This window comes from Asterias amurensis, chromosome 14 (assembly GCF_032118995.1).
Source record: "Asterias amurensis chromosome 14, ASM3211899v1".
NCBI lineage: Eukaryota > Metazoa > Echinodermata > Asteroidea > Forcipulatida > Asteriidae > Asterias > Asterias amurensis.
In genome coordinates this window covers 10,904,333-10,928,019 of record NC_092661.1, presented here as the reverse complement: position 1 = coordinate 10,928,019, position 23,687 = coordinate 10,904,333, and the positions used below count along the sequence as shown (strand labels likewise).

General features: G+C 38.2%; 1 protein-coding gene and 1 long non-coding RNA gene across 3 annotated transcripts; one reads left to right on the top strand and one right to left on the bottom strand.

Annotated features, from left to right (window-relative positions):
- Positions 1–878: 878 nt before the first annotated feature.
- Positions 879–1,880, bottom strand: LOC139947395 (snaclec coagulation factor IX-binding protein subunit A-like). Its single transcript, XM_071945299.1, has 2 exons — positions 1,495–1,880; positions 879–1,017 (listed from the first exon to the last, which is right to left on the bottom strand). The coding sequence occupies exons 1-2, from the start codon at positions 1,878–1,880 to the stop codon at positions 879–881; spliced, it is 525 nt and encodes a 174-aa protein (XP_071801400.1).
- Positions 1,881–4,761: 2,881 nt separating this feature from the next.
- Positions 4,762–20,501, top strand: LOC139947522 (uncharacterized). 2 transcript variants are annotated; one of them, XR_011787362.1, is made up of 4 exons: positions 4,762–4,863; positions 6,182–6,385; positions 19,087–19,177; positions 20,251–20,501. It is a non-coding gene; the product is annotated as an uncharacterized lncRNA (long non-coding RNA). The 2 variants fall into 2 exon arrangements; XR_011787361.1 differs by lacking the exon at positions 20,251–20,501 and having other exon boundaries at positions 19,087–19,311.
- Positions 20,502–23,687: the final 3,186 nt, after the last annotated feature.

Sequence of the window (23,687 nt, the reverse complement as noted above, 5' to 3'; positions counted from 1 at the left end):
ATTAAAACAATTGAACGGTTAAAAAACAGTGGTTTACTTTGCAAACCTCTGGAAAGTGAAAACACTGGCGAACTGGACCGTGGTTAAAATTCGGAAGATGTTAAATGTAAAAGTGGTTGAATAACTTTGTTGTACAAAAAGTGTTGATTCAAAGTTTCTTTCAAGACACGTGCTTGCTTTTCAAAGCCAGTGAATTCATTGGATAAAAGTGCAGTGACGTAAACTTTCTATCTGCGTTTTGACTGGTCCGAGGTGACGTTTGCAGCTGCACTGAAGGTGATTATGGTCGGGGACTAGCGTAGGTCATGACCTACGCTAAAGGTCACTCTCGGGCGTTATTCACGAGCCTCGAAGTGTGACGTCAGAATGTTCAGGCTAGGTGTGGCGGGACTGGGCTGGGTGCGTTCGTTTAGCTTCCCGGGTCGACCTCGGTTTGTGGCGTTTTCTTTTTCCAGGACGAAAGTGTGCAGATAATTACCCACGTTCGTCCTGGTGAAAAAAACAACGCCACACACCGGGGTCGACCCAGGGAAGCTAAATGAACGCACCCAATGCTTCAAGAACAACTGTCACATTTTGCTGGCGTTTTTTGTTTGCGGTTATGAGTATCTTTCCCCGAACATTGTTATCTGTATCTGTCGATTACTGCAACAAACTCCCCAAGGGACATGTAAGTTGTGTGGTGTGGTGTGGCAAGTATACACAATTGAGTGGTGAAGCTCCCCTAATGAAAGTGGTCATTTGGATTGTATCTAGCCTAGTCTTGAATGAGTATTTATTTATTTCTTATTTACCCTGGGGAAACCTCTCACTCAGTGTAACACCGTTTTAGAGGTGTCCAGCAACTGCAAATACAACGAATATTGATGGTGCTTCTCTTATAGATACTGGTAGTCGGTTCCATTCAACGGGGGTGTTCTTGGCGCCAAGGAACATTTGTAATAGTCCTTATTGGTCGAAGGTTGAAGGGTGGGTGAACGAGATTGATGCTGACTTCCTAGTGAGAGTATGACTTCCCTGTGGTTATAGTTGGTAGTGTCGAAAGCAGTGTTATGATGAGCAGATTCACACAGGAGTGTTAACCTAGAGATTGCTACACGGTCCTCCTCCTATTTCTACTCCATGGTTCCTTCAAAGGTTTCTATTGTTAGTCACTGGTCGGTGTTGGTATTTTGAAGCATTTTGCACAATATTTAGGGATACACAGTGTTTGAACACAAATAATTAGACCACTTTCGAGTAGAAACAGTTAGGCACATTAGAATACAGTTCTCATCAGATGAATATGAACGTTGGGCAGGGGTACTATGTTTCAAGAACAAGTCCCACACGTTGCTGGCTGGCGTTTTCATTGGCGTTTTAGGAGTATCCATCCCCGAACATTGTTAGTCACTTGGTCGATATTGGTATCGCTGTACCATCTTGCACACGTAGGGATACGGAGTGTTTGAACACAAATAATTAGACCACTTTCGATTAGGAAAAGTTGGGTACATCAGAATACAGTTCTCATCAGATGAGTATGAACTGGATGGGAAGGTTGCACCCCAATTGGTGAACAAGTATGGTTCTCCGTCGATCCATTGCCACGAGTGGTAGGCATAGTAGCCTTTAAGACCTATCCAGAAATGGGTCGCTGTCCCCTCGGCTAACTCCGCGATGAAATCCGATTCCCCATCATCTAGTACCGAAACGAGGTGGGATTCGCGACCGTTGAGGCTCTTGCTAAGACAGATTGCTTCGGCATTGTAGAATAATTCCCGTTGGGACACGTAAAGATAGCAGTGCCTGCCGTAGGCGGACCAGCCTTTGGGACAAACACACTTTGCATGCCCTGAAGACGGCAACATCAACATCATCAAAATCATGTAGAACTTCATGGTGGTGATGAAGTGCAGAAAACAATTTTTTGTCAAATGATTGTTATAAATGGCTCTCAAAGTAACCTTTTTAAAGTTATAGGGACCACCACAGCCGACGACGAGTATTAGGTTTTAGTGCTAGAGCATTACCCTGTTTTCTTCTTCTTTATATCGAAGGAAACGAGTGATTGATAACCTGAATTGGCCTACAGTAAGTTAAACATTAATAAATATATTAACTGAAACCTATCGCTGGACCGTGCTCGATTTCCGCAAAAATATACCAATTAAAAATCAACATTTGGATCTTTGAGGAAAACCATCGACTTTCTTGGTCGATACGAGCAAAGGCTTTAAAAGTGCAAAACCATTAAGAGTCGGTCTTGTGTAAATCAGTTGGCCTAATACACAACATGTATCTGGCCCTTGGCTCACTGTTGGTAATTGTCAAAGACTAGCCTTCACAGTTGGTGTATCTCAACATATGCATAAAATAACAAACCTGTGAAAATTTGAGCTCAATCGGTCTTCGAACTTGCGAGATAAAAAAAAAATACACCCATGTCACACTAAGTTGTGTGCATTTAGATGGTTTATTTCGAGACCTCAAGTTCTAAATCTGAGGTCTCGAAATCAAATTCGTGGAAAATTACTTCTTTCTCGAAAACTATGGCACTTCAGAGGGAGCCGTTTGTCACAATGTTTTATACCATCAACCTCTCCCCATTATACTCGTAACCAAGAAAGGTTTTATGCTAAAAATTATTTTGAGTAGTTACCAATAGTGTCCACTGCCTTTAAGATGCTGCCACCATCTTGGTCTTATTCCTTGTAACAAACAACAGAAATGAATGCTAGACATTCATTGTATAAATAGGAACCAGACTATTTCTCCCTCCAGCCTTGGCTTATTATTTTTGTTGTATATATATTTTTTAGGGTAGATTTCCTATTAAAAAACATAATAGGCCACGGCCATTCCAAGGTGAGGGCTACTCTTTACTGATTTGGGCTATCGACCCAAAATAGGGCCATCGACCCAAATCAACTGTCACCAGGGGCATGTTGCCACTTAACACTGGGGCAAGAACATATGTTATCCACTTTATAGTCCGTAAGGATGTAGGAATGGGTATCATTCACTAGTTAAGAGCCCGATTGGTGGTCGAACTGAATGCACTACCTTAATGACATGCACAATTTAATTAAGTGCAACATGTGGTATCATTAAAGGAACACGTTGCCTTGGATCGGACGAGTTGGTCAAAACAAAAGCGTTTGTAACCGTTTTTTATAAAATGCATATGGTTAGAAAGATGTTTTAAAAGTAGAATACAATGATCCACACAAGTTTGCCTCGAAATTGCGTGGTTTTCCTTCTACTGTGCGAACTAACATGGTCGGTCATTTATGGGAGTCAAAATTTTGACCCCCATAAATGGCCGACGTGTTAGTCGACGAGGTAAAAGGAAAACCACGCAATTTCGAGGTATGTTTGTGTGGATCATTGTATTCTACTTTTACAACATCTTTCTACCCATATGCATTTTATAATAAACGGTTACAAACGCTTTTCAAAGACCAACTCGACCGATCCAAGGCAACGTGTTCCTTTAATCATTGGTCAGGCAAAATATTAAGCGTAAAGCTCAATAAGTTTTAGGATCTTTGGGGCTGAAACAGGGTTATCTCCAACATAGATCGTAAGGCATGGGTCATCCACTAAAGGAGCCTGGCTGGCCGGCAGAATGCACTTGCTTTCAAACTTAACATTGGTTTATGGGAGAAAGTCAAGATGGCCGCACCATGATAATGGTCTAAATTGCGAGAGATCGAGACTCGGATACATACGCGCGGCGTGTAACCCCAAACAAACACAATTTATTGAACTATTTGAATTTTTTGATGGGTTTTTTTTTATCGGGGGACTGTGGAAATGTCTGTGTTTACGCATTCCCACACACATACCCTCGATCAATGAGAGGCACATGTTACTTTCCCATTCGAGGTAAAGAACTGGGATTTTTGTATGCACTGGACAACTACTTCGGTAGTTGTCAAAGACCAAAGATAATGCGTAAAATAACAAATTTTGAAAATTCATAATTTGTTGTACTCATTGGATGCAATGTCATGGATGAACATGCGGTGGACGTTCCTTTACAATCTGTATTTTGATTGGTCCGGGTGATGCAGCTGACAAACATCACCTCGGACCAATCAAAACACACACCTTAATTTCGTAACACACCTTTATTTCGGTGTTCTGCGCAGACGCATGCAGTGTCCATAATGCTGTATTCATAAATACTTCAGACAGTTTCGCTGTTCCTATTGGTGGAGAGCGCGACACGTGGGCGTGTATAAACCTTTGTTTATAACCAGTAAAACGTGTTGAAACATGGGCGTGACCCGCGATCTTGCACCTGTTCTTACAAAACAGTTTCTTCATTCCTACTGGTCGAGAGCAACGGCTGAAACAGTTGTGCCACATCACGCGATACGACGCGCACAGCATTCCCTTATAAAGCGTTGTTTACCCTAGGGCGGCGGAGGGCTCTACCATTTCATAGCCGGAGGGGTGTTGAACAATTGAACAATTATATTACATCATATTATGTAGGGCCGTGTCCGAATGTTTCGGCTGCGGCTACGGCTAGATCAGCGCGTCTGTCAGTGTTGAAGGTCAGCAGACACGCGCGCCGTAGCTGTAGCCGAAGTCGCCAATTCGGACACGGCCTAAGATTTGGCGTCATTCACTAAGTGTGACGTCAGAGTGTTAATTCTTGTGTAAAGTATTACGAATTTCAAAAGAGGGCGCTAATATTTGCATCTTATTTTGTGTGTGTGGTCCCTGTACTCCTTGAGGAGAAGTAGTACTGTACCACTCGCGCGCGTACCACTCTATGTGTGTCAGTGTGACATTTTAGACTAATGCAATGGATGAGGGATGAGGTAGACGGTAATGATCACATTGATGAAGTACAACTCTCAGTATTTGGTAAGTTAGTGGTAAAGTGGGACCTTTTTAAAACGTTTACTTCCATTACCATACCATGCACGTTAATGCAGCACAATGACGCTGCGGTTCGTACCGTCTGACTCCATGGTCAGACTGACAGTCGTGTTGACAGTTGGTAGATCATCGGCACGTGCAGCCGTAAGTGGACAGTCTCACCTACTGTCCTTACTCTATGGTCTCACCATGGAGGAATAAATTAGAGTCTCACAGGCACGTCTTCTTTTTTAGGTTAGTCATTTGTTTAGCTACCGACCTCTACATCAGTTTCGGTAAACAGTATTGTCCAATTGATTAATTAATTTAAACTCATAACAATTACTTAACTCATTAACTAATAAATTGATTTCAATTAATTACTTAGAGTTTTATTTAACTCAATTAATTCAATTAATTAAATAATTATCTAATTCGTTACTCATTTATATTATTTGGATTGCTTGCGAATACGCGCTTTGGATGAATTAACTGAGTCAGTTTCGAAATATATGCAGTCAATAAAGATGTCTATAATAGATGTCGATGCATCGGTGATAAATAATATTTTAATTTTGGTTTATTTTGCTCTCAGAGATATCTTATGTCTCCCCTAAAGATTTCCTTTGATGTTCCTTTGATTGATGGTTGGAGTTTAAGCACCAAACCAAGTTGGAAGAAGGCCAATCTCTTAAAAGAAACATTTCATCTCAGATTCTGAGGTTTTATGGTTTAATTCCAATACAAAAGTTGATAGTATGTGTATTGTACAAGTCATGGGTCTTGGAGGGAATTGTGACTTTGAAGGATATTCGTTAAGAAAATGGATGTCTCCTATATCTTACGAAGAATTTAAGCTGAAACCCAAAAATGTTCGCTGTAAATGTTTTCTTTTTTATGGGTCGCTAAAAAGTAATCCAAAGCAGTGTAGAGACGGTAAAATGGGTACCTGAGAGGGCAGAGATGGTTTATGTGAATGATTAGGTTGGAGCTCGGTAACTCGCAGCACCAGCTGTATACTCCCCAAGGAGCTGAGATGGTTTAAGGAATGAAATAATATGGCCAAGTGACCAGGGGACCAGGGGTTATAATGTCAGAAGCGCTTTGATATGGTTAACTGATTCATTTTGTAAATCACTATCTCAATTTTTGAAACAGTCTTTTTATCCCTCTTATTTGTTCACTTCCCAATTCACTTAAAATCTCACCCCTTGAGAAAATGATGCAAAGCTTACTTTTCAAGCTTTGTGTGGTTCAGTATTTTTTTACATTCATCAATTTCAATTGTGGATCCTAAAATCTGATTTTTACTTCCCATGCACAGTGTTTTAAGAAACTCGTACTACCCTGAGAGAAAGGGTTTGGCCTGCCTGCCATCATGCATCAGACACACCAAGGACGGCAGCTCTAGTGGATGACGCAATATGAGTGAGTAGAAACACCAGATTATGAGATGGTTAGCTGAAAGGATGATCTACTGAAGATGTGCTGCACAGGTTAACTTAAGGCAGAAACCCACAGTGAACAGGTGAGTCTACCAACATTCCACTTGCACACACATACTAGTCTAGGCTCAATATGTTAGTGCTGGATATTGGATAGTGTACTACACTCAGTTTTAAATTGCTGAATCGCACCCTCTTTTGGTATGTTGTAACACTTGACTGGCGGCAAGCTTGGTCATCTCAAATGAGAAAAAAAAACCTCTGGAACATGCCTGTGTGATGTAATGGTGTTGACAAAGAGTTGAAAATCCCAGCACATCGTCAGCTTTCGAGCCGAGAAGTCGTGAAAATTTTGCCCCCTTTATTTTTGACTGATTAAATACAAAAAAGAACCCCTGCTAAAACTTTAAATTTGCTTCATTTGGGTAAAGTTTGTTGTCACGTTACTTTTGAACGGCCCGTCTAAGTACGGCTGTAATGTAGACTGGTCTTTGACAATTACCAATAGTGTCCAGTGTCTTTAATTTTAAATTCATAAATCTGGCATTGCTGGTGCTTGCTTCTTAATGTCATGAAGGGCTTTCAGTGTGAACGAAGAACGGGATTTGAACCAAAGACCTCCGGATATATACGTACCGGCAACACAGCTGTATGTATGGCTTTTGACTTGCACTCCAAAACAAAGATATTGACAAAATGGGGAGACCGCAAACAAAGGGCTAGACAGCTCAGTTGGTAGAGCACAGACACAATAATCTGTAGCTCGTTCGTTCAACTATTGCTCTAGTAAATTTTGCTTTGTTCAACCCCAGATGATACGTAGGCCTACATGTAATGTACTTTGCTGAATGTCAACACATAAGCGAATCAGCTACTGTGGTACTAGACTAAAATATAACATCTTGACATCAGAAGTAGCGTTTTGTAAATTTTGTACTTTTGACACAATTATGTGATTGTTGCTATTTTTAAGATGTACTTTGACCTTTTCAGCTTATGCTGCTGGTCATTTTGGTGTATATTACAGGGGTCGAAATTAACTACATTTTCAAGGTAGCCCACAGGGCTAGTAACCCTGAATTTTTACTAGCCCTGAATAAATTTCAGTAGCCCTGGCTGGATTTTTGTTTCCTTCTTTATTGCATTGATTTAATTGTTTTCATATACTAGGCGCCGAGCTAACATTATGTTGACAAAAAACAAACAATGACCATACCCTTTCATTGTAGAAAAGATTAGAATAAAATAATTTTAAAAAACAGTCTATACTCACAAAATTTTTTTTTTTTGAAGGAGGTTTAACTCCTTCCAAAAAACGCCACATAATGCCGACATCAGACCTGCCAACCTTGTCTTTTATTGTTTGAGTACCACATAGCGCAGCCGCATAAATCAGAAGCCCAGTGCACAGCGGCATAACCCAGAAGCCCAACTACTTGTACTGTTGTCGGCACAATGCTAACAGTCAGTCCGAAAACCGGGAAAAAGAAGAACAAATCGGAGGGGAAAACAAATATAAAAAAATTGGACTTTGAAAAAAAAAAAAACTATAAAAATATTTTCCGGCAAAAATATTCCTCAGACAAAATGTATAGTGGGCAGGGAAAAAAAATCCCTGTGAGGCACGCCCCCGAAATTCCTCAGACTTTATCCCAATGTTGGGCCAACATAGTCTGGTTCCCAGACCCAAAAATCTCCGACTAGGCTCTGTCGAATTTAGGGTCCGGTATCACCCAAAATCACGTGACCAAAAAGGAGGAATTCCTCCTTTTTCGAAGTTATCCGAAATGTTCCGAACGTGTTGTCGTCAACATTCGGACAGTATCGTTGATGGTCGGACATTTCCGGGTGTCTATGGTTGCATTGTAAACAGAATCCATGGAATCATAATGTCAGTCATAATGTCAGTCCTGTTTCTGTCGGCCGTAGATCCAGGAGTTTTTGAAAAAAAAGGGTTTTTTTACCGCGAAATAGTAATAAGCGGTGGTATCCGGCTTGTTGTCTTTCGACGTCTAAGGACGATACCATTACACTGCAGGGGTAAGTTCTAAGGGCTCAGCCTCAGTTGTATTGTTTTCTTTTCTGCTGCTGGTTTTTTGTTATTGTAAATAATTTTTTGAAGTAACAAGGGGAGATTAAAAAAAAAAAAATTTTCAACTCCATGAGAGGGCACACACCCTGATCATCTTGCATTTTGTATTACCCCTGCGGTATAATGGTATCTATATCGTCCAGGTACGTCGAAAGACAACATGGCGGATGCTACCGTTCGTTTATAATTCGGGGTAAAAAACACATTTTTTTACAGTTAAAAATACAATTTTTCAACAGTTTGAAGGTGATTTAGATTCATATGACTCTTGTACATATATTTAATTGTGTCGTGAGTTGTCGGTATTTAGTGCGACCCTTCCGATCAGGTGCAGACATGGTTTCCCTGGAGATGACCCCCGACCCTGACAAGTTGCGTCATGCTCTATTTTTAACCGTGGGTGATACCTGACCTAAGATTTTTAACGAGAGACGTCAAGGAATCTTTGGTCAGGGAACCAGACTAGGGCCAACACTGTTCAGAGCAAAACATTCCTCAAGAAAAATACGGCGATGCCGAACACGTGCGTTGTGTGCACATACATCCATGCATACGGCTATATTTTATGTACTGTACCAGATTGACCAAAACTGGATTGCGCCATTCCCACTCCCTCTGTTACGCATTGGTTTATTCGTTTTCCAGCGGGAGTTAGAATTTAAAATATAATTCTAAGCACAACCTCTTTTTTATCGAAGCGCATAATGATCACTCAGATGCAGGGTGTCTTTGTTTGGTTGTTTTTGCACTTGGGGTCGAACGAATGACATTTGAAGAAATTGAGAACAAAATTGTCCGTTCGTGTCGCGAACGTTACGTTAGTACAATCAACCGGTTAACCAGGCGATGCGTCGTTTTTGTGTGTGCGTGAGTGTACTGTACGTAATGTAAGTATAGTTATTTACTGCAGGCAACATGATGAGACTCAGGACTTACCCTTCTTGTTATATGACAGCGCTAGCGGGAGGGTGATCTGATATCAAAATATTTATTATCGCCCGATAACGAAATAAAAACAAGAGAAAATTCTACAACTTATTGTTAACACAGAAATATTTATGTTTGTTAAGATGTGAATTTGCTTTATTTTTCCACTAGCCCGCCGGGCTACTAAAACTGGGGGAAACGGTAGCCCGGCTGTCAAACTGGTAGTCCCGGGCTAGCGGGCTACCGGCAATTTCGACCCCTGATATTATATACCAATAAAAAAAATAAAAAATAAAACAAAACTCAAGAATGAAGCATCGATCCTGCACCTGGGAATCAAAGCTTTCATTAAACTGTGCAATTAAAGCACCAATAAGTTTATGTGATGACATTCTGAGCATTAGCTGAATGAAAGCTACACTTTAGGTCAAACTTAAGTCTTCACATTCTCAAATACATTCATAAAGGACACCTTAGGTAGAAGTGTCTGGGTTGATACAGTATGCTCATGTCAGTGGATCTTTATTGACCTACATGTAATGGTCATAGAAATGTACAAATATACACATCTGGCCCAATTTTCTTGCTCTGCTTACCCGATGCACAGATTTTGCGCTTCATCAGCAGGGAGTTCTGCGCTTATATCAAGTATATATCACAGGTTAGCAGGGAACTTTTACTTGTGTGCATGCAAAACATGTGTTTACCCAGTAAGTGGAGAATGATTGTTGTTAGCATAGACTTCAGCGGTAAGCAGAGCCATGAAATTGGGCCCAGATCATTACAATCATGTGAATTATTCTGAAAGTTGGAGTTGGAGTCAACTTCAATGTTTAGGATAAACAGAATTGTGGACGTTCTCCATGATTGCTAAGTGCATCAATCTTGATCTTAATAATTAGTCAAAGTATTGCCGGCTTTATGGGGTGATTAATTGCAGATCAGATATTGAAGTGAATTATTTTAAAAGTTGGAGTTGGAGTCAACTTCAATGTTCAGGATAAACAGAATGGTGAACTTTGTCCATGATTGCTAAATACATCAACCAATTGCAAGGGTCGTGGTGGGTTTGAATCCCACCCGAGTAACAAGCCTGTGATATTTTTTCACAGGACTCGGGGAAAGTACTGAGTATACAGTGCTAACACACGTCGGTGTATGGGTAAAAACCAGAATTAACATTCTTTATCCCCGATGCAAATTTAACATCTATTATATCAACCTTGATATGAGTCATAGTTATTGCTTGATTATATAAAGGTCATTAATTACACATGAGATCTTGAAGTGAATTATTCTGAAGTTGGAGTTGGATGATCTTCAATGTTTAGGATAAACAGAATGGTGGAACTTTATTCATGATTGCTAAATGCATCAATCTTGACAAATAAGATATGTGGTAACATTCTGAAAGTTAGCTGAATGAAAATTATCCTCTTGTTGTAGGGTCTGGGTACTTTTTGAAGGACACAAAATACAATGTCCACCAATTTATATCAAACTCACACAGTTTGCAGGTAAGGTTGGTAGAAAGCTTCCCTTGCTGAGGTGCTGTAGTTTTTGAGAAATGAATACAACAAATCACAAAATTAATTTTCGTCTCAGGAGATGAAAATTATTAATTTAGCATGTAAAGCCTATTTCCATGAAATTGTATAATTCATTTCTAAAAAACTACAGCACCTCGGCAAGTAATATTTTAAGGTTAGCTTTCTACTGTTATTATCTTCAAACGATGTATCTGTGCACTTTGTGTTACAAAAAGTAGGCTTACCCTAATCCTATGTCATCAATTTTCTGAACACATTGTATAAGGACAACATAATAGATAGAGTGTCCATGTTGATGAATTAATGTGTTCTTGTTATGTAATGGTCATAATTCTTAATGCATCAGGGCCAAATATCATGGCTCTGCTTACTGTAAGCAAAGAATCAGTGCTTATAAGCAGGATTTCAGTGCTTACTACAAATGTGTGTTTCATGGGTTAAGCCCGGTTCATACTTCCTGCGAATGCGAATACGATACGAATGTTTACGTCACAAATTCGCAACCACAGCAGTTTAACTTTGCTCAACTCACTCGCAAATATGGCTGCGAAGGGAGGGTTGTGACGTCACATTTATGTCAAATTCGTTTCACATTAGCATTCGCAGGAAGTATGAACCGGGCTTTATTAGCAGGTGAATTTTGTTTGCGCACGGGCATATTCTAGGCATTCTTCAATTACACAGCTACATGTAGCGCAAAAAATTGTGCTTGCCCAGTAAGTGGAGAATGGTGATTGTAGGCGCAGAATTCAGCGGTAAGCAGCACCATGAAATTGGGCCCAGATCATTGCAATCAAGTGAATAATTCTGAAAGTTGGAGTTGGAGTCAACTTCAATGTTTAGGATAAACAGAATGGTGAACATTCTCCATGATTGCTAGATGCATCAATCTTGATCTTAGTACTTAGTCAAAGTATTGCCGGCTTTATAGGGTGATTAATTGCACATCAGATCTTGAAGTGAATTATTCTAAAAGATGGAGTTGGAATAAACTTCAATGTTTAGGATAAACAGAATGCTGAACTTTTGAAGTGAATTATTCTAAAAGTTGGAGTTGGAATAAACTTCAATGTTTAGGATAAACAGAATGCTGAACTTTTGAAGTGAAATATTCTAAAAGTTGGAGTTGGAATAAACTTCAATGTTTAGGATAAACAGAATGCTGAACTTTTGAAGTGAATTATTCTAAAAGTTGGAGTTGGAATAAACTTCAATGTTTAGGAAAAAAAGAATGCTGAACTTTTGTACATGGTAACAAACTGCATCAACAATTATCCTACTAAGTAGTTATAGTATTGCTGGCTATATAGGGTCACTAATTGCACATCAGATCTTGAAGTGAGTTATTCTAAAAGTTGGAGTTGAAATCAATTTCAACGTTTAGGATAAACAGAATGGTGGCTTTTCTCAATGATGGTAAAATGCAGCAATCCTGTCGAAAAAGATTATGTGGTGACACTAAATGTTAGCTAAATGAAAATTACACTTTTGTTAAAGTTAAAGGCAGTGGACACTATTGGTAGTTACTCAAAATAATTATCAGCATACAACCTTACTTATTAACGAGTAATGGGTAGAGGTTGATAGTATAAAACATTGTGAGAAACGGATCCCTCTGAAGTGACAAAGCTTTCGAATAAGACGTAATTTTCCACGAACTTGATTTCAAGGTCTCGAAATCAAGCATCTGAAAGCACACAATTATGTGTGACAAGGGTGCTTTTTCTTTCATTATTATCTCGCAAGTTCGATGACCGATTGAGCTCAAATTTTCACAGGTTTGTCATTTTATGTTTATGTTGAGATACACCAACTGTGAAGGCTAGTCTTTGACAATTACCAATAGTGTCCACTACCTTTAAGTCATCAATTTTCTGAACACGTTGTATAGTGTAAAGGAGAATGAGTGTCCAAGATGCTTCTTCATTGACTTAATGGTCATAATGAATGCATCTGGGCCCAATTTCATTGCTCTGCTTACCTTAAGCAAAGAATCAGTGCTTATAAGCAGGATTTCAGTGCTTACTACAAGCATGGGTTTTTAGCATGGGGTTTCATGGGTTATTAGCAGGTAAATTTTTGTTTGTGCGCGTGCATACTCTAGACATTCTTCACTTACACAGCTACATGTAGCAAAAAAACATGGTGCTTTCACACAGTAAGTGCAGAATGGTGATTGTATGCGCAGAATTCAGCGGTAAGCAGAGCCATGAAATTGGGCCCAGATCATTACAATCAGGTGAATTATTCTGAAAGTTGGAGTTGGAGTCAACTTCAATGTTTAGGATAAACAAGATGGTGAACTTTATTCATGATTGCTTAATCCATCAATACTGATCTTATTAATAATTATTCATAGTATTTCCCGCTATCATGAATTGCACATCAGATCTTGAAGTGAATTGTTCTAAAAAGTTAAAGTTGGTGTCAACTTTAATATTTAGAATAAGCAGATTGGGAAACTTATTTCATGATTGCCAAATACTCTCTATTACTCTCTATTAAAATTTGATATTATAAGTAGAAGTCTCGATATGATATAGTATGCTACTGTATGTGTTTCTTTATTGACCTAGTGGTCATAGACATGTTCAAACAAACCTCAGATCATTGCAATCATGTGAATTATTCTAAAAGTTGGAGTTGGAGTCAACTTCAATGTTTAGGATAAACAGAAAGGCAAACTTTCCTCGTGATTGCAAAATGCAACAATCTTGATTTTAGTAATTAGTCATAGTATTGCCGGCTAATATCATTAATTGCACATCAGATTTTGAAGTGAATTATTCTAAAAGTTGGAGTTGGAGTCAACTTCAATGTTTGGGATAAACAGAATGTTAAACTTTCAATCTTGATCTCGGTCGTGTTCTACAGAAGGGTGAGTCAAAAAGAAGTTGACCGGGATTGGTGTTTTTTTTTCAAAACAAACAAATGACACTCAAAAGTTTAGTAAAACATATTTAACATGCAATCTCCTGCCTATAAGAAGAAGAAGAAGAAAAGAAAAGAAATTTATAATTTTTTTAAGAGGAGTTATGTCTGTTTTAATAAAGATACTCATTTTGCAAGCTGTCCACGGAATACTTGACAAAACAAATGAATGACTTTTCTATGATGTTTAGATTCAGTGTAGCACTACAACCATGGACAGCTACAAACATGAGTGCTTTCAGTAAAACAGGCAAAACTTCTCTTAGAAATAATACATTTGTTTCATTCTTTTTTTCAGATAAGCAGGAAAGAATGTTTTTTTTAATATTTGGGGTTTTGAGTGTCAGTTGTTGCTTTGCTATTAAATCATCAATCTTGGTCAACTTCTTTTTGACTCGCCCTGTATTACAATTTGAAATTATAAATAAGTGCAACTAAGTGAATTATTCTAAAAGTTGGGGTTGCAGTCAGCTTCAATATTTAGGATAAACAGAATGGTAAACTTTCCTTATGATTGCTAAATGCATCAACATTGTTCTCAGTCATTTTCCCAACATTGTTCTCAGTCATTTTCCCAACATTGTTCTCAGTCATTTTCCAATGCACTTTGACGTTTTAATCAAAAGTTCAAGTTTTCTGTACATGGTTTCTTTGTAGCATGTGCAGTGTTGTGGAAAAATAAGTATAATGGAGAATGGGATGAAGTTGTAGTGTCAATGCATTGGCTTATATTTGTTTTAATACATGCGACTAGTACATGTAGCTGTTATAAAGTTTATGACAAAATCATTGACAAAGTTATTTGAACACTTAAAAATTGATTTCATTGGTTTTCATATTAAGGGGAATGTACTGGCATACTAAAATATGTTTAACATATGTATATATGTTAAAATAATTTTTCGTCTCAGGAGATGAAAATTATTTTTGTGATTTTTTAAAAATCATTTCTCAAAAAGTACAGCACCTCAGCAAGTATTATTTTAACGGGAAACTTTCTACCATCATTGTCTTGTAAGTTTAAATCTGTGGACAGTTTGTTTTGTGCCGTACAAAAAGTACCAGCAATCTTTAAGATGTTTTCAACTTGTGTAGATCAGAGGATTAATGGTAACATGCAACTGGATGATGATTGGATAGTGTAATCAACATTATCAATATACCATTCTCATATTCCTTTTGCCAAATGTAGTTCTTGCACACCAAGTTGTGGAATGGCCTCCCTGCGCTGTGGTACTATGCTGCCTGCGAACCCAGGGTTGGCTGGGTCCAGAACCCTTAAATTGCTGACTCGACGGCGGGGTATGCACAGTGATTTGGTCAGACCCTGATTTAATGAGTGGATCCTTAATTTGCGAGGTCATTTGTGTGAAACAAGTAACAAGTAGTTGTTGTTATAAAATCAGAATTATGCATTTAATGCTCTGAGACACACTAGTTTAAACATAGCATGCACTATTAATGACTTCGCTCTAATCACACACGTGTCTGTACACCCATGTGTATTACATGTAGACTATCCTCACCTTAATAAGTAGAGGTAAGATAAATAATTGCCTATTATGTTATGGTCAAAATAGTGTGCCTTTATAGTAACATGGAATACACATTTAAAGAACAGCCCAACAACTGAAGTTAATCTGAAAGAAAGGGTGTCATAGCCAAGCAGTTTAGGGAAATGAGTTCAAGTTCTGGTGGTTATGTCATCGGAGTGTGAGTTCAAATCCTGGTCATGACACTGTAGTCTTTGATATGCTTTTGCTTCTCTTCACCCAGCCAAGGGTATAAATGTGCACCTGCAAGGGTAGAGTTTGATATTGTGTTTGGAAAAGCTTTAAGAGTGCACGGAACAGGGCATTTGTAAAGCTTTTTGGACACATTATTCTAAAATGCTTATATAAAAAATAGTTATTACTCTTTTGGACTGTTGAACTAAGCTTGGACTGTTATGATAGTTTTTTTTTAAATATTAAAAAAATTAATGTCTGTGTAAGACAAGGTTCTCAACAACAATTCCATGTTTAACATATTTGGATTGATATTAAGTAATTAATCACAAGGGAAAAATGACTGGGTAAATTTGAGATAATTTGGGGTTGAACCAATGACCTCCGGATTAACAGCTGGTATATCCTAAAGTTGGGTGTGATATCTGATATACGGCAGTTAATGGTTGTATGGCTTCTGACTGGCATCCTGGAAAAAAATGACAAAATAGGGAGACCTCCATAGGGCTAATTAGCTCAGTTGGCAGAGTGCCGGAACATTAATCCAAAGGTTGAGTTTTAATTGGTGACTGCTCTATGTTCTGATACCACTATGCTCTAAAAATCTCATGATGATTTACACACTAGGATTATGGTTGGGGCTGGGTGTTTGGGTTAGGGATAAGGAAATATGCTGGGGTGTCGGAACATGGGGTGTAACCGAATTACTCTCTCTGTTGAACGAAATTATTGCAAACATTGAAACAATGTTGTGTTTCATGGCAGATCACTAAACCCATGCTCTGGTATTGTCAGCAGCAGAGTGTGGGTTCGAATCCCAGTCATGACACTTGTGCCCCTGAGCAAGGCAGTTAACCAAAATTGCTTCGTAAAAAGTTGTGATGGTAAAAACTTCATGAGGTGTCAAGGCCGAGTGGTTAAGAGCGTCGAATTCAAGTTCTGGTGGTTAAGTCATCGGAGTGTGTTTCATGGCAGATCACTGAACCCATGCTCTGGTATTGTCAGCAGCAGAGTGTGGGTTCGAATCCCACTCATGACACTTGTGCCCCTGAGCAAGGCAGTTAACCAAAATTGCTTCGTAAAAAGTTGTGATGGTAAAAACTTCATGAGGTGTCACGGCCGAGTGGTTAAGAGCATCGAATCCAAGTTCTGGTGGTTAAGTCATCTGAGTGTGGGTTCGAATCCTGGTCTTGACGCTGGTGTCATTGAGCAAGATGCTTTACTATAATTGCTTCTCTTCACCCATGGGTAAAAGTGGGTACCTCCTAGGTTTGATATTGTGTATGAAAAAGCCACTAGCGCTATAAAGCAGCTCAGGGCTGACGGTAAAAGCCTTTATTTTTCAAATGCATTTAAAACATTTTGAGTCTTCTTAAAGAGTTTAATTTATATATACCATTTATTTATCTCATTATTTAAAGGCACTGGACACTATTGGTAATTACTCACAATAGTTGATAGCATCAAAACTTACTTGGTAACAAGCAACGGAGAGCTGTTGATAGTATAAAACATTGTCGGAAACAGCTCCCTCTGAAGTAATGTAGTTCAGAAAAAAAATTCTGAAGCCTTTTACTACGCATCTCAAAGCACACAAAGTAATGCAACAAGGGTGGTTTTTTTCTTTCATTATGCTCTAGCAAGTTTTATGACCATTTGAGCTAAATTTTCACAGGTTTGATATTTTATACATACATGTTGAGGTACACCAAGTGAGAAGACTGGTCTTCTAGACCCAAGTCTCCCTCCACTTCAACTGCATGCAACTTCTCAGCTGATCAGCTGATTTAAACCTTTTTTTGTTTTACTGCATCTTACTTGTTCAAGAATTTCCTTCTGCATCTTCTCACCTTATTCAAGTTCTTAATCTTCCTCTTTTTTTCTCTCATTCTTCCTGCTCTTCAGTTTTTTTTAAGACCCTTGTCTCCCACCAGTCACTGCATCTTGATCAATACATTATCTTTATTTTCTTCTCATATTTTTACTAATTTTACAATGGTTTATTTGTCAAAATAAGCCATTCAGGCCATTTATTTACAAAAATTTAGTCAAGCTCATCAGTCTACCCTTCCCTTTTATCCTAACCTTATTCTTATGCCCCCCCCCCCAATCCACTGCGTGAAGATTTCTGTGAGCATCTTTGACTTTGGCTTGGTGACCTGTGGCTTTTTCAGGTTGATCTTGTCTGTAGCCTTGAGGCATTTAGCCTCGGCCTCCATGGACTCCTGAAATTTATTATCCGCCATCAAGTCTTTCCCCGCTGTTTCCAGGGTCAAATACCTTTGCGAACTGGTACAAAACTATGCAACTCATGGTCAAGACAATGGGCTGCAACCATCACGTCTGCTGGGACCGCTGATCTTGACCGCAAATCTTGCTTACTTACTTTGGTTTACTTTGGTGTTGAGGCTTGAAGCTTCAGCTTGTGCCCCTCTTTACTGCGTTGGGTTCGCGTTGATAAGGGCAGTGTTTCAGTGGGTGGTGCTTCCAATGATTTTCAAGTTCTGATTTGAACTTGTTGATTGATGAGGCATTAAAGATGCTATGTCAGATTTTGGGCCGATTTGACCCAAAAATGTTTACTTAAAATTTAATAGGTATTTTGATGGGGGTCGAGAAAGTTACAAGCTTTCATTTGAGCCATTGCTCGAAAAAGTCCGCCAATTATATAATAATAATAATAATAATAATAATTTTTTTTCGTTAGAGCAGGTGATACTCTTTGAAATACCATTCACTCGAAAAAAATCTGTTTTTAATGTTTGGGGCCAAAAATCTGACATAGCATCTTTAATGGCGTCAATTGGCTGTCTTTACTGCCTACTCATCACAAGGCAATACTCTTGCCTTATCTTCCAATTCTATGTTCATAAAATTAAGGGGTAAATTGTTCTCTCTTCAAGGAGTTCACATTTTGGTTGTTGCGTAGTTTCACCAAGGCGCGAACAATGAGCTGCTTAAAGGAACACGTTGCCTCGGATCGGACAAGTTGGTCTATAAAAAGCATTTTTAACCGTTTGTTAAAAATGTATATGGTTAGAAAGATGTTGTAAAAGTAGAATACAATGATCTACACAAATATGCCTCGAAATTGCACGGTGTTCCTTTTACCTCGTCGACTAACCTGGTCGGCCATTTATCATAAATGGCCGACCGTGTTAGTTCGCAAAGTTAAAGGAAAACCATGCTATTTCAAGGCAAATTTGTGTGGATCATTATATTCTACTTTTAAATTATCTATCTAACCATATGCATTTCATAACAAACGGTTTCAAACGCTTTTCAACGACCAACTCGTCCGATCCAAGGCAATTTGTTCCTTTAAGCCAAATCTATTTTTTCCTGCTACACAGAACCTTATGATTCTTGTCTGCAAAACTGTTTTAAATACTTGTGTTACAGTAGCTCCATGAAATTGTGCCCAGGCAATTTGTACCTTTGCTTTACTTTCCATTAGGTCGACTCGCAACTCTTTCTACTTATCATACATAACCCTGCCTTTATCCATTACATTGGAAAAAATGATCTGAAAGTAATACTTTTGTTTTTCCTCCCAGTCAATTTGTAGGTACAGAAGATACTGATCAGCTGTGAGGAGTGTACAACTTTGCTTTGTTATTCTGCTGATTCTTCAACACCCTCCACACAGTGAGCAACAAAACAGGAATCCCAGAGACTACTTGTCATCTTTCAACTCAATTCCAGTTGACAAAGCACTCAGATTCCATTATTCAGATGACTTATTCATTGCATCAACTAGAGTAATCTGATAGATCATTACTTTTAAGGGAATAGGGGTAGATTTCACAAAGGTAGTCCTAACTTAGGACGGTAGTCCTAACTTAGGACTAGTCCTAGGCAATGCTAAGATATAGGACCAGTTCTAAGTTAGGACCAGTAACTCGTCCTAACTTAGGACTGGTCCTATCTCTTAGCATTGCTTAGGACTAGTCCTAAGTTAGGACTACCTTTGTGAAATAGGACCAGTCCTAAGTTAGGACCAGTAACTCATCCTAACTTAGGACTGGTCATATCTCTTAGCATTGCCTAGGACTAGTCCTAAGTTAGGACTACCTTTGTGAAATCCACCCCTGCCCCCGATTTCACAAAGCGCTGAGACGGGTCGCAAACACAAGATATGACCGGTTACACGTCTTAAGTTTTTGTGCATATATAAACAATTTCATCAATTAAGTTACGATGGGTCAAATAAGTTGCAAATTCCTTGACAATGTGGAAGAACATGTCATCCTCATCCAAAAGGTTGTTTAATTGAGATTGAAAATAGTTTTGAGTTGCGACTCATCACGCTTACGAACAGTATAGTGTATGGCGAAACGGATTGTAGAACTCTAAAGCCAGATTGTGTATATGAATATCAGGTGATCTCACTAAAAACTTTAAAACACAAACAAATTTCTGTTCCTCTCATCACACTAAATGAATGTCAAGTTAAAAAGATATCTACAGTTTACCTTTGAGAAAATATATCAAAGTGCTTACAAGCCCAAAGAACCAATACAAACTTGCCTTCGAGAAAGACTCTGCTATGGTTCAAATTTCACGCCATAAACCACTTTGTGTTTTATTTTGGTGAAAATACATTCCTTGAAATGGAAAACACCTTTTATATGTCATTTTCTAATTCTGTCAATGTCCCTGCGTTTTCAAAATGTATAGACAAATGGATAATGAGTTCTTTGTGTTTATTGCATTTTTAGCCGTGAGTAAACTGTTCTGGAAGTGACTGCAAGCTGAAGGGACAGGTCAACCTGATAACTGGCGTTTCAGTTCACACCAAGAAAGCAATATTCAAGATATTGGTCAACTCGGACAGCTCTATCCCTCATTCAACTCGGTGCGCAGAAAATATTAGTCTGATTCTATTTTGGTACGAAGAGATTCAATGTTGGTTACTTCTATTGCACATAGGGAACGTGACAAAGAAGATAGCATTCAGTTAAAGGCAGTGGACACTATTGGTAATCACTCAAAATAATTATTAGCATAAAACATTACGTGGTAACGAGTTATGGGGAGCTGTTGGTAGTATAAAACATTGTGAGAAACATCTCATAATTTTCGTGAAAGAAGTAATTTTCCACGAATTTGATTTTGAGACCTCAGAATTAGAATTTGTGGTCTCCAAATCAAGCATCTGAAATCACACAACTTCGTGTGACAAGAGTGTTTTTTATTTATTTTTTATTATCTCGCAACTTCGACGACCACTTGAGTTCAAATTTTCACCGGTTTGTTTTTTGTGCATATGTTGAGATACACCAAGTGAGAAGACTGGTCTTTGACAATTACCAATAGTGTCCAGTGTCAGTCCAAAGTCAGAAGAGGATATGGGCAAACAAAGACCTCCATTTCAAATCTCAAAATCTGGTTATAAAAGTTTGGAACAAATCATGTACTTAGTGCACATTATATAAAATGATCTCTTTGTTCACCTATGTGTAATAAAAAAAAAAAACTATTTTACTCTGGGTGTGAGTTGATTTTGTAAAACAAAATTTCGAATCGGAAATGAATTTGAGATCTTAGTAAGAGTCAAATGATTTCAGATGTTCTTTTTTGGTTGTTCAAAAAGTTAGATATATGAATACACTGACATATATTAATAGATCTTGCTTCAAATTATTATCTGATGTCTCCAGCATCAGGAAAAAAGAAATAATTTTGCTGATGTTAAAGTCTCTCTCTTGCTGGAAAGTAATTTATGAGATAACCACAACAGTTATAGGGTTGCATCTTTGCATCATGGAGGGTCCAATCAAATTGTTACAAACAGTTTGATGAGGTTTAATAGTTACAGCATATGGGGTTTCTGTACCTGTATTATTTTATGTTCATTTCAATTTGTGCCTGATATAAACTGTTTCATTTTGTCTTGTTTGTATTGCAATAAAAGAAAAGAAAGTTGTGTCCTGTTTTTGTTTTTACTGTAAATAAAAGAAGAAACAATGTGTCTTGGTGTTTTTTTTCTGTAGGCAAGATTTACTTTCTATAAAAAAGTTTGGAGCAAAGACCTTTATCACAAAGCAGCCATCTTGTATTTTCAAAGGTATGTGACCTGAAGCAAAGTGTACCGCACAGTTTGTGTCAAAGCAAAAAAGTCAATGATTTATTCAAACTTTTATGTCAAAAACAGTGTCTTCACTAAGCGCAGCTGTTGAAAATTGAACAGTTAAAGTGAGTCAATAAGGAAATTGATGAATTTTAAAAAGTTGTTGACAGTAAACAAAATATTGTGTTTACTGAACAAGTATACTATTAAGACTAATGGTTGAATTGAGATGAAGGTTTGGGAATAAAACAAATGGAATGTACTAATATTGAATTCAATGCGCATTAGATTATGTTACATTTCTATGTACTGTTTAATTCTCACAATTGTTCTTTTTCTTTCACAAGAGTATGGAATAAACGTATTATTGAAAGCCTCGTTAAAAACAAATCAAATTAGCTCATCAAAGTTTGTGAGTAATGGTATAATGTTACACCGAAACGTACTTAAAGAGCAGTTATCTTATTTTTCAACAAATATTCTATTTTATGGATGTTATTTATAAAGGTCAAGTTCACACAGATTGATAAAATTATCCACAAACAAAATTACTGAATCAATGAGTGTACCTTCCCTTTAGTTTAACTGTGCTTAACTTTGCAGCAAAATAGAGAGGCAACTATTGGTGTTTTTTTTTTTTTTTGGGGGGGGGGGGTTTAAGTGTGTGAAGTAGTTATTGTATATAACTATGTCTAAATAATGCACCTTTGCTTTGTTTGTTGGTTAAATTTGATTCTTGTTTGACCTTAGTAGCCCATCACACGCAAGCATATAGCCAGGATTGACCAATGGAGAAATGCGGGGAATCCCCTTCAACTCTCGGAGGCTTTGATCTACGCAAGCGCCAACAACCAAGTAAGTCTGTCTGGCGCCCTCTTGTGACCGCAGCCATCTTAGTGTAGTACCATTTTCTATGAAATTGAGGTTGGAGGCGAAGTGCTATGGGGGTGTATACATACATGTATTTGAAGTATGTCCAAATAAATGTACATAATTGCAGTCGGCTTTGGGGCAAGTTTGGAGGTTCTGGTGCAGTTGCCGGCACAAAGTTTGGGGGGGGGGGGCTCGGGTAGACTGGGATAATGATAGGTATTTGATTGTGTACATGATGTTCGTTGGATTTAACAGCGAATCTCCAGAACCGTCGAGGTAAAATAATTAATGCAAGGTCTAGGGTGATTATAGATGTGTGTACTGATCATATTAACGCCATTATGCGGACCTCCCCATTGGAGGATTATTTCAAAAAGCGTTGCAACATAGTCTCCAATCAAGACAGGTGTCGCAGTACGCAACCCCTCGCTGCTGTGTAAAGAACAAATAGGATTAACGGGTAACTCACAAGAGGGCACTGTTATAGTTGCGTAGTTTTCAAGACGGGCTTCACAAAACTGTGTTGGAGAAAAATAGAAATAACGGGTAGCCTACGAGAGGGCGCTATTTTATACGTAGTCTCTTATAAAGACGGGAATAGGCAGTGTCGGTCCAAAACCCCTCGCTGTGTTTGAGAAAATTAATAGGATTAATGAGTAACCCACGAGAGGGCGCTATTTATCATGCAGTACCTATTTTGTCACAGTACCAAAAACGTACTGTTTAAAACCAAATAAGATAAATGGGTAACCAACGAGAGGGCGCTATTTAATCATGCCCCTCCCCAGCCACGGTTTTTAACATACATTCAGTGATATTTCACTAAACTTATTGTTGAAGACTAATCTCTAATAGGAATGCTCAGAAGCGTTACGGCGGTAACGCTCTCCTTATTTACACAAATTTTGTGGGATAAAAAGTGATATCTTTACAAATAACTGCAGTTCTTTTAAGAGATTTTTTTGGTTAAACTTGTTTTACCATCGAAAACTCCTGGTACTGTACTTACCACGTATATTTTAGTTGCCATTAAATTTTCAAAGTCATTACCAACTTACAAAACGTCTTTATCAGAAGTTTTGACCAAACTCCACATGTTAAATTAAAAACATCTCCTATGATTGGTTGGCCTACCAAAACAATGAACACTACTATTTTTTAAATAGTTTTGACATTGTTACATACTGGGTGGCTATCTATTTTTGTTTTGCA

Excerpts from the sequence above, each read along its gene's own strand:
- LOC139947395 (XM_071945299.1), bottom strand. The coding sequence starts at position 1,880 with ATGAAGTTCTACATGATTTTGATGATGTTGATGTTGCCGTCTTCAGGG. Across the intron at positions 1,018-1,494 it reads GATGAGAACTGTATTCTGAT|GGAAGTCATACTCTCACTAG; the intron begins GTACCCAACTTT and ends CTATAACCACAG.